This window comes from Canis lupus, unplaced genomic scaffold (assembly GCF_011100685.1).
Source record: "Canis lupus familiaris isolate Mischka breed German Shepherd unplaced genomic scaffold, alternate assembly UU_Cfam_GSD_1.0 chrUn_S883H1047, whole genome shotgun sequence".
NCBI classification, from domain to species: domain Eukaryota; kingdom Metazoa; phylum Chordata; class Mammalia; order Carnivora; family Canidae; genus Canis; species Canis lupus.
The window spans coordinates 18907-30804 of NW_023331846.1; the positions used below are offsets into that span (position 1 = coordinate 18907).

Sequence of the window (11898 nt, forward strand, 5' to 3'; positions counted from 1 at the left end):
CAACATTAATTCAAAACAGGAAGTGGTACTGGGGGATTTTGATCTCAGTGATGAGCTTTGTGACTCTATAGTCTAAGACTGGGAATATATTTTTCAGAAAGAAATTGGTTGTTTTTTTTAAAAAAGGAAATTGGTTGTTTAGATTTCCAGATTATTTGAAAAAGAGTTATAGCTTCACAGGTTTATTAAAGGATAAAGAATTTCTTTTTTTTTAATTCATGACAGACACACAGAGAGGGAGAGAGAGAGGCAGAGACACAGGCAGAGGGAGAAGCAGGCTCAATGCAGGGAGCCCGATGTGGGACTCGATCCCGGGTCTCCAGGATCCGGCCTTGGGCTGAAGGCGGTGCTAAACCACTGAGCCACCCTGCCCAAGGATAAAGAATTTCATGTAAGAAGGAATGCTTTAAGATTTCTAGAAGAGATTATTGTCACCATTACCATCTATTACTATACTTCAAGGTCTGCTACCGACCCTGTCTTCTTTTCTTTTTTAAAATCCTTCCATTACTGGAAACACTAAACAATTTTGCTAATCCAAAGATTTTTTTTCAGAGAACTTGTGCTAATAACTATTTTAGAAGAGGTGCAATCTGTTTATCAATAACCTTAAGATCAGTGATGGAAAAAACCTGAGAAACAGCAAAGTGCAGGCGATTTCATCAGTGAAGACTAGAGGAGTTTAAATGTGATTATCTCATTTTCTTTATGATGCAGAGAAAAGTGGGCACAGGGCAGGGGTGTTAAATACATATCTGTAACCAGATTCAGGGACATAACTGGATTTTAGAGGATTCTCACAAAATAGAGGCTTCTTAGTAGTTAGGAACTAGAATTCAAGATTGAAATATGAAAAATAAATGTATGGGAAAAAAATTCCCATCCATTTTGCTTTCATACCTAAGTGAGTAAATAAGTAAGTAAATAGTAAATAATCACACTTTTTCAAGACAGCTCTGTTTGTCAGGTAACAAGAGGTAGAAACAAAAATTTACATTTCTCTCCCTCACTAAATCATAGCTGCTGAATGAAGAGATGTTATCAATGCCTGGGAAACAGTACCTGGTAATTATTTAATAAACATGTGAGGGAATATAACATGTGATTTTCACTTTTAAGGATTTTGAAGCTTAAGAAAGAACAACCATTACTTTGAAACTTTGAGTTACAATTTTGAACCTAATCAATCCCATCTTAGATTTTCCCTGACACTTACCAGTTAGTGGAAGTTTTTCCTTGCCAGAACTCACCCACAGCTGGAAGTCTTTCTCAGAGCCCTTGGAAACAAAAAGAACTAGGTGTCAAAACAAATCTTTCACAGTACTTGAAGAACACATTTCCTTAGCATATCTGTATTTCCAAAAAGAAGAATTGGGGCCAGGATAAATGGCATTTGGTCCATGGAGGTAGCTATAGTACTTGTTAACTAGTTCCCCTCACAACTTCCAATAGACTGTCCCAGATTCTTGTAATTTTTGATAAAGACCGGGAAACCACAGTACACCAGCCCCTCACTTTGTGGGTGATCCATGGCATAAGAAATGAGATTTGTGTCCCTTTACTACGGAGTAAAAGTCTCATCTCAGAGTCCTCTCTTCTGCTGTCTCTAGACTCCTTGGATAGTGTTGGCTTTTGTCTCCAAATGCCCCTGCCCAGAGATGCATGTTGTCCAGAGAGCCATATACTCTGCTATGACTAATCCTGAGCAAAGTAACTTGAGAGGCATCAATAGCTCAGCAGCCCTGAACAAAAGGAGACAAATGCCCAAGAGACCTTGAGGAGATCGTGGAGGGAAGTCAGCCACAGGCTTTGGGGCAGGCAAACCCCACTTTAGGGAGAGAAAGGATGAGGACTCTAGACATGTCAGATGCAGAAAACGATTACTCCCAGCAGAATTATTGCCCAGTAATACTGGAAATCCCAATTGTTTGAAACAAACAATTCTAAATTATAAAGATTGCTGAACTAAAAAGTCTTCTTCCAGGAGACTAAAACAAAAAATGTTTGAAATAGAATTATTGGTAATAGTTACCATGTGCCCTTGACTCTTGACTAAAAATCATGGCCTTCACCTTATGAAGGAATGTCACAGGTATGGATGGGCACAGACACAGATACACACACACCACACACACCACACACACACGCTAAATCTGCTCAAGATTGTGTTGCAAATAAGAAGTAAGAGCTAATAAGGTAGGGTAGGGTTTGGAAATGCCATGCTGGAATCCTTTAAATCAGGTATACATAAAGCCAAATAACCCCAGTTCTTCATTAAAATAGAAATTCTTTGCCTAGTGACATTGATCACTTTAAGCAAAGAAAATCACAAACGTGAAATAAAATGAGTTAAATCATTAATCAATCTCCCCACCTTCATCCCTCAAACCACTCACTCTCTTTTCCAGGATTTAATTCTTACTTAGGGTTATATATCATACAGGTTAGAAATGTATGTAGAGATGTGCTTTAGTCAGTACATATAAATTCAATTTTATTTTGGATGTATTATTAAATGTTGTTTGTACAGAAATCATTGATCTCTTCTGCCAAATTCCAGTTGCTCTGAAGTTTTAAAGGGCTTTATTATACCATTGGGTCAGATAGAATTTACAAACAATCTTATGATTATGTCACGTCACATTTACAGAGGATTTTGGATAAGAAGCTGTGCTTTCCAAGTGCTCCTTTTGGTTCTCTCCATCTATCACTGTCCCTCTTTTTTCCCTTATAAAACCTCATCCTCAAATATATTTCTCTTTCATAAAAAGATATCAGCAACTCACACGAGCACCATCAAAAGGTAAAGAACAGACAGTTAAAACCCAAACAAGATGAAAGTGCTATGTACAAATGCCCCAGATCCATGGTCTTATTCAGAACTTGTCTTTGTCTTTACCAGTTCCTAAAGAGTATGAGCTGCTTCATCCTCAGGATCTGCATCAAACAGAGGTAGCTTGTAGCCATGTAGTCCTTATGTCAAAAGGTACAACAGAACATGTAATTTAGGATTCATTAAACAGATTGAGTTCTTCCTTGTGTGATAACTAGGGTCAATAGGGATGGGGACGTATCAGAATTGAAAACACAGAAAAGAGTCCAATAGAGGAGGAAATATTTAGAAATTTAGAAACAACAAAAAAAAGAAATTTAGAAACATTGTTATTGTCTGTATTTAAATATATACAATAAACTGCATGTTGTTATTAGCACTCTAAAATTATAGCCCAATTTTAGGCTATGACTTTGAATTTTCAGAAAATTTAAAATGGGAATATAAGATAGCACTCATGTATAAGCTAATACTATAGCTTTGCTGCCTTCAATTTCTAAAGTTGGAAGGACAAAATATGACTGTTATCTACAATAATCAGCTGTCTTATGATGGGAGGTGCACAACACACACATACACATACACACACCAGACACAAATCTCAAAAGTCAAAGTTGGTTCGTAAACTAAAAATAGTTTATAGGCAACTTACGGTTATTCCCAGCATTGTTAGTAACATGTTGATAGTGTCATTTGCCGTGTCGGAATTTGTCACTGTTATAGTTACGGACTGTAAAAAATAAATAAGAAAATTGCTACAAATTTTTTTTAGATTTAAAGCATGTGACCAAATAATTGTCAAATTATTATCCATACTCCAAAGGTAAAGCTTGTTTTCAGGTAATGACAAAGTAAAGCACGTGTAGAACACGAACCCTTAATTATATTTTCATTTTTTTTATGTAACATGAAGCTAGTAGGAAACATGTCAGTAAAACATATATTTCCCTCCAAGAATTTGTGGCATACAAAATACAGCAGCTGAAGCAAGGAAGAGAAAAACTGAGAATTCCAAGAGGGCACTTGGGTGACCCTCAGCTCCATAAGGCTATTTCCAAAATGGTGGGAGGGGGATAGTATTAAAGGAAGGCACTAGATACTTTCCTCTCTTACTGAGTTGTGTTTGTATAGTATGGCTTAGTTCCTTTGTAATTACATAGTCGGTTTCAGTAAAATCAGATAAGAACTGGCTATGACACTTTTTTTAAAAACTACTATTTAGTCTGTATTTTCTTTGTCAGGCATCATGATTAACTAAGACTTCCATTGTTGCAATCTGTTAAGACAAATAAAACCAATGAATCTAGGAAATGAGACTGGAAATGTTAGAAGTTTATGTTCTATTCACAACTCTGCCAGTGAGTAGATACTTATAATAGCTCTCTATCAGACCATACATTGAGAAACTGCTCCATACAACTAGGAAAAGTTTACAGAAAATTTTCTGAAAGGGGTTAATAGGAATCTGAGATGGATCTATAAAACTATCTCAATTACAAAAGTCATTTTAAAATAAGAGAATATGTAACCAGAACATTTACTATGCATACAGTTTTTGTAACATTTTTAGGCAATGGGGCCTGTGTCCTTCAGGAAACAGTGCATAAAGAAGAAACAGCACAAGTGGACACTCACAGGCCTTGAAAATATTAAAAGCAAAGTTAAAAGATGCTCTTTCATAATTCATTCCTTGTCCTTTCATTGTATTTTTCTTCCTATGAATTGAATGCAATTACTTGATATCACAGATGGTCCAAAAGTAATTCAATAGTCATTCAAATAGTCATTGAAATAGTAATTCAAGGGATGTATGTATATTTTCCTGCATGTTGTAGGATCTCCCAACAGACAAATTCCATTAGAAGGAACTCTCTCTAAACAAATAACTTCAGAAAAACAAACTATTTTTTGAAATAATTCAAAAGAAAAAGAAAAGTTAGTTTTTGTTCATGAGTCAAACTGTTATTTAATATATGAAGAACCAGGAAAATGAGATCAATTTTCAAGAGCTGAAGCCACACCTGAGATGATCTAGATGCTTAGACTATTAGCCAAAAACAGCTATTACAATAATGCTCAATGATACAAATGAAAATGTGCTCACAATAAACAAAAATAGAGGCATCTTAGTATAGAAATGAAGTATTATTTTTCTTTTTTTGAGAGGAAAAATATTTAAAAATAGAAATTTTTATCTGAAAAATATTTTTTAAAAATTTATTGGCTAGGCTACATTGCATAATGGAGATGATGAAAAGAAGTCAGTGATTTGAAAATAGATACTAGAAATTATCCAGTGTGAAGAAGAAAAGGGGGGAAAAGATTGAAAAAATTAACAGAGCCTGAGAGATCTCTGAACAATGTGAAAGTGTCTGATATGCAAATAATGGAACTGTCACAAGGAGAGAAAGAGAAATAATGAGGAAGGAAATATTTGATGTAATAATGATTAAAATTTCCCAAATTTGGTGAAGGCATCAATTTATAAATTCAAGAAATTCAGAATATGTCAAATAGGACAGATTCAAAGAAAACCATGCTTAGGTACTTCCTAGCCACACTGTTAAAAAACAAAAATAAAGAGAAAACTTGAAAGCAGCTAGAGAAAAAATGACAAATCACCTACTGAGGATTAATGTTTAATCACAGACTACTCATCAGAAAGCATCAAGAGCAAAAGACTGGAACATCTCTAAAGGACTAAAAGGAAAAAATCTGCAAACAAAATTCTACATCCCCAAAATATCCTTCAAGAGTCAGTGTCAAAAATAAAGCCATATTCAGATAAAAGAAATTAAGTAAATCTGTTTGCACCAGTTTTGCACAAGGAATGCTAAGAATCATCTTTCTACAATGAAGTGAAACAGTGCAGTGGGAAACCTGGATCTTTAATAATGGGTGAAGAACATCAGAAATGTTTATTTCACCCAAACTATACCTCAATAAAGTTGATTTTTAAAAATTCAAGGTAATTTTCCAAGGAAAGTTTGAATGTAAACCACTGCCACAATTGATATCAAAGGCAGAGACGAGAATGTGCTCTGCTGCTAGAGAATTCTCTCTCCTTCATGCAGTGCATCTAGCCTGCACTTAGCAACAGATCAAAATATTTGCATGGCTTTTGCTTTATCCAGGAATATCTTTTTTTTCCACCTTCAAATAATGTTTTGTGTGATCTAGAGCTACTTCAAACTATAACAACAACCACAAAAAAATGCCATTTAAAGATACCCAAAGTATCTTGTTCATCACTGTAAATGTCTTGGCTACTGTACTACAATTTCAGAAATCAAATTTTACACACAAAACTGGGCCAATTGGTTTGATTTTTTTCTCCCCACGGTATAAAGAAATTGAAATAGAAATATGCTGATCCCTTAAAAGTGTCATCCCTCTTAGTTCAATTCAATCCTGATATTCCTTGGAACAAAAGACTTTTTAAAACTCCTCTGCATTTGACATAACTACTCAATGAAACACCTGATCCTTAAGTGGATCCTGTACTAGAAAGGAGACATTATTGAGGTCAACTGACAAAATGAGAATGGGAATGGCAGAGTAAAGTATTATGCCAAGGTTAAATTCACTAAAGGTGATAACTGTAGAATATCTTTATTCTTAAGAAATGCTTAGGTTTAAGGAAAAAGGGCCATAGTATATGTATGACCCTCAAACGTAAGTATACACATACATGTAATAGACAGAGAGAAGAAAATAAGTGATAAAGCAAATGGAATAAAGTGTTACCAATAGGTGAATCTAGAGAAAGAGTATACGGGGTCTTTTTGTATTACTTTTATACTTACAACTTTTCTCTGAGTTTATAGTTATACCAAATAAAATATCTGGAGGGGAAAAAGGACTGTGGAGACAATCCAGACCATTCTGTATGTAAGTGGTGGCCACTGGGGAAAAAATGGTTGATTCTAAATCACTGTATTACAAGCCACTATAAGCAATTAGAAGGATCCAGAGAAATGTTATAGACACTTAACATCCATACTCTTTCCTTGCTTAAGCACTGTAGTATGTATTCCTCTTGCTTCATATTACCTAGGACGCAGTTTTTAGGTCTATAAAGCAGTACATGGAGAGGGGGAAAATACATTTTTCCTCATGGTACTTTTCTAAATATTCTCTCTCTCTTCCTACCTTTTGCTCTCTCTTTCCTCTCTCCCCAACTCACTGCTTCCTCCCTCTCTGTGTCTCCACCTCTATCTCCATCTTTTTCATTCAGTCAGAATTAGGAACTCAGAATTTAATTGTTGGTCTTAAAAATACTCACACAGGCACAGTTCTTGATGTTCTCAGTGAAGATTTTGAGGAGAATGCTTTTTGGCTGCTCCTTCTCTTTGGCTAGCATGATGTACCTAATCGAATTTGATAGTAACCCAAAATAGGGTAGGATAAATTACCTTACTTTCCAATCAATTTATGTTGATCATGTTTTTAACGTACTTTGTTATTTTTAAATGCATATAAATAAGCTCAGCAAAACCAAATTTTGGGTCAGAAGGAAACATGCAAAAATATTTCAGGAAAATAAGCTGTGACTCGGAAAACAATGGATCACTCTCGTCATGTGAGATTTGACCAGCAGATCCAGTCACCAAAGCTTTCCTGCCTAGCTAGACCAGAGGGCATACTAGCACCTTCAAATGTAGGAATTAGAAGTTGCTTTCAGCATTACTCGGTAGGGTAAACTGCACTTATGGAAATTTAATATATGTTTTGAGAATAATGTTAGCTATAATCATGAGGTTGGAGAGCTGGGGAAGATGAGAGTGATAACCAGAATTTCATAAAAAATAAGCAATATATGCATGTAAAGGAGAGCAGGTTATTTGTAGTAATGGCCAGGGTACAATTAAATAAAATCATTGGAGGATAGTGTAACAATTTCTACTAAGGGAAGGGAACATAGTTTGGGGGCACTGCTTTGAAGAGATCTACATTTTTCCATCATGGGTTAAAGACTTATAATAATACATTGACAAAATACCTTTGAAGGTAAGAACGCCATTTTTCCTTTTGTTCTGAAGAACTGCAATTTAAAAAATGAGAAGAAAAAAATTGAGGAACGTACAATACTCCTACTAACATATTAAGATCACCATTCCAGATTAAAAATATCAGGAGCCCGTTGTTAAGGGATGGGGATGTGTAAATTGTACTCCCCTTAGAGTTGGGCTTTTGGTGGACTCTATTAAAGCAATGGGAAGTAGATCCTAAAGAGGAAGAAGAGTTGATTTCAAATCTGAAAACTTAATTGTGACTATGTGATGCAAGCTATGTGATCACGGGCATGTTGTTAACCACTTTGATATTTAGTTTCCAGAACTGGAAAAAGGTTAATTATAGCTCAGAGTGTTCCTGCAGCTGCAAGGGCTATTCGGATATAAAGAATATTACCATTCAAATTAAATCACATTTAAGAAATTTAGCAATTTGATGGAACTGTCTTGGCTCAGAAACAAGAATATCTTTTTCAGAAAAAAACACCTGTAATATTTTTATTTCTTTATACATATGGCAGATTGTAATATGTTAAATTAGTTCCTAAAAACCGTATTCTTCATCACTGTGATCTTCTGAGAAAGATCAATCCCCTGATGCAAAATTACTAAAGATCAGTATGTTCTCTGCTAAAATTTTCACAGCATTTAATATCCAAAGTTGCAAATGTCTTAAGGCTCATTCACATGTGGGCTTATCACTTACCAGCATTTTTTTTGGTTGTGGTAAATTACACATAAAAGAAAATTGACCATTAGTGACCTTTAGTATATTCATCGTTCTGTGCAACCATCGTGACTGAACATGTTTATCACCCCAAAGCAAACATGTGTCTATTAAGCAGTCACTCTCCCTTCCCTCCTGTCCCTAGCTCCTGTTCCACATTTTATATTTGTTGATATACACTTGGTTTCTTTTTCTTTATTCTTTCTTTCTTTCTTTTTTTCTTTCTTTCTTCTTTCTTTCTTTTTCTTTCTTCTTTCTTTCTTTCTTTCCTTCTTTCTTTCTTTTACTATTGTCAACAATACTGCTACAAACGTTTGTGTATTTTTTTTTAATTTTTATTTATTTATGATAGTCACACAGAGAGAGAGAGGCAGAGACATAGGCAGAGGGAGAAGCAGGCTCCATGCACCGGGAGCCCGACGTGGGATTCGATCCCGGTCTCCAGGATCGCGCCCTGGGCCAAAGGCAGGCGCCAAACCGCTGCGCCACCCAGGGATCCCCCAAAGTTTGTGTATTAATTTTTGCATGGACATATATTTTCCTTTCTCTTTATGTGTCTGGAGGTCATATGTAATTGTGTTTCACTTATTGAGGAGCCATCAAACTGTCTACAGTGGCTGTCACATTCTATAATTCTACCAGCAACACTACTCCCCACCCTCTCCATCACCATTTCAGGACCTGTCGCATCAAGAAAGTAGAATGCCCATTTAGTGTCCCAACCTGCCTAGGTGCATAGACACAGCTTCTAGTTACTCATGCCAATCCGCAGAACAGTAATAATAATACAATAACAAAATTTAGGTGCCAGATGTTGTTATATGTGCCTTCTATCTATTTATACAGCCTTTTTAACTAATAGTTAAATGGCTTCCACATTTTCCTCCTATTAGGGGGAAATTTTTTTTTTTTGGACACTCCCCTACCAAACACTTTATATATTCCCTTTTTTTTTAAATTCCCATTTGAAACTCTTTCCTTCCACTTGCAACCTGGAGAAGATATTAAGCAATGGGAACTGATGATCTTTATGCAAAAGAAGACCTGCAGAGAGGATATAAATACATGTTTCTTCCTAATAAGATTTGAAAATTTTTCATTAATTCAACAGCTGCATTATAGGATTAATAAATTAACAACTTGTAAAGATTTTTGTTGTCTTACATTTATGATGACCTGTGAGATTTTGGTGGAGTGGGGTGAGGAGAAGAAAGCAGTGTGTTAAGTACAACCGCATAAAACAGGAATGAGGCTTGGGGTGTGGATGTTTCAAACAGAGATGCAAGTGTGGCATGATCCCTGTAAACTCAGAGGTGTCTGCTCAGGATATCCAGGGTCGAGATCCACATTCCCCATCCTCTTGTCAGCCTAAAAATGTGTCTTACACAACTAAACTCTACTCAATGGAATCATATTTTGTTTTAGATCGTCACCAACTAAGATAATCTGTACACAGCAATTCAGGCAACCTAGTATCCAACGGCATGATCAATTTTTTGTATAATTACATACTGATGTTAAGGGAATTAACTTGGGAGTGTAAAAGCAATTTTTCAAATTTAATTGGACCCTTTAATAGTACTTGCTCAAGAAATCTATTCCGGTGATTTAAAAATGCAGATACTCCCTGGGAATCAGAGGGCAGGATCTTGGAGAGGAGACCTTGAACCTCACTCTGTTGATTCTCCTTCCACAGAACTAGAACTCCTAACTCCTCAAGTGGCTACTAGAGCCCATTTGAAAAACCATTGATCAAAACTGAAGGAAATTACTCCAGTAGTTCCCACTATACATTATCTACTTGTTTCCATGTGGATATAAGCACCTTCTTAGGCCAAGTACAAGGCAAAACAAGTGTCATGGGAGGTCAAAAAGTGAGTCACCAGCTTGGTAGACAATAGATTTCAATGTTATCCTTTTCAAGCCATGTAGATACAGGACACCAAGGCATCGGTCTTACCTGAAGGTGGCCACAAAGTTTACCGTGGGCCAGCCCAACACAAAGGACCTCCCAGAACTGATGTTGGCATCTCCCACTGTATCCATGCAGTTGGCAATCCACATGGTGTTCAGTGGTATTTTCTTTTTATCTTAAAGTTTTTCTTATACCTAGAAAGATCCCAAACATGACCTCTGTTAGTTCATTTCAAAATGTTATGGGAACAGCTGTGTTCATTAGAGACCAGTTCTCACTGCTCCGGGGCAAATCAGGTCTCCCACATCTCTATTACCCTCTGTGCACACACAGCAAATGGTTAGATGGGCCTTTGCAATGTGTGTGTTGAGCAAACTCTGGCTTGGAAAACTGAAAACACTCTAATGGCAGCAAATAGCCATATTTTTGAATGGTGAGTGTTGAGTAACCACTGTATATTTTAGAGCTTTGTAGGAAAACCATTAATTCATTTGCTATTGCTGGATTTGTTACCTATTACACATAATTTTATGGCTATTATTGCAGTTAATTATTCATTTATGACTTGCATACTTCAAAAAGTGTTTGAGGGGCTGAACAAAGGTACATGATACATGACTTATAAAAATAGTTATACAATTTTTTTCTTAAGAGAGACAAACCAAGGGCACCTGGGTGGCTCAGTCAGTTAAGCATCCAACTCTTGGTTTTGGCTTGGGCCACGATCTCAGGCTCTTGAGATCATGCACCTGTGTAGGGCTCACCACTCAATGAGGAGTCGGCTTCCTCTCTCCCTCTGCCACTCCCCCCACTCATGCTTGCTCTCTCTCTAAAATAAATAATAAATAAATAAATAAATAAATAAATAAATAAATAAACAAACAAACAAATAAATCTTTTAAAGAGTGTGAGGGAGAGAGATGAAATCAAAACAAAAAAAAACAAGCTTGGATCAGAAAGATTTAAAAGTTACTTTCAACCTTAATTTAAAAAATATTTTCTAGCCCTTAAAGCATAGGTTATTTTCAATTTGCTTTCTTAAAATTTTGTCCATACCATTTTCCCATAGATTCTGGCTAAAACAAAAAAATTGTTAGCCTACAGACTGAGCCCAACTGAAAAATCATCCATCCATCCATCCATCCATCCATCTGTCCATCAATCAATCCAAGATCAGTGGTTTGGAGGTCTTATATGTAAGTCATGGATACTTCCCATTTCTCTGAGGGGTAAGAAGGGGTGAAATGGGTTTTGATAATTTCTGCCTAATCTTCTTTGACCTCAAAGATAAAAACCACCATTGATTTATTTTGGTTGATTAATTAATTGATTAATTTGGTTAATTCACAACTTTGACTCGCAGGTGGGCTTGAGATTTAAACAGTTACAAGTCCTATAAGGAATGCCT

General features: G+C 36.0%; 1 protein-coding gene across 3 annotated transcripts in view; it reads right to left on the reverse strand.

Annotated features, from left to right (window-relative positions):
• LOC119879447 (rho GTPase-activating protein 20-like) overlaps nucleotides 1–10657 on the reverse strand; it is a 29419-nt gene extending 18762 nt beyond the window's left edge. For all 3 annotated transcript variants that reach the window (XM_038589727.1, XM_038589728.1, XM_038589726.1), the window contains exons 1-5: nucleotides 10536–10657; nucleotides 7836–7877; nucleotides 7119–7203; nucleotides 3486–3563; nucleotides 1217–1277 (exon numbers count right to left, since the gene is read on the reverse strand). In XM_038589727.1, the coding sequence (XP_038445655.1) occupies nucleotides 1217–1277; nucleotides 3486–3563; nucleotides 7119–7203; nucleotides 7836–7877; nucleotides 10536–10639 (370 nt within the window). In that variant the 5' untranslated portion in view covers nucleotides 10640–10657. The remainder of the gene's footprint in view (nucleotides 1–1216; nucleotides 1278–3485; nucleotides 3564–7118; nucleotides 7204–7835; nucleotides 7878–10535) is intronic.
• Nucleotides 10658–11898: the final 1241 nt, after the last annotated feature.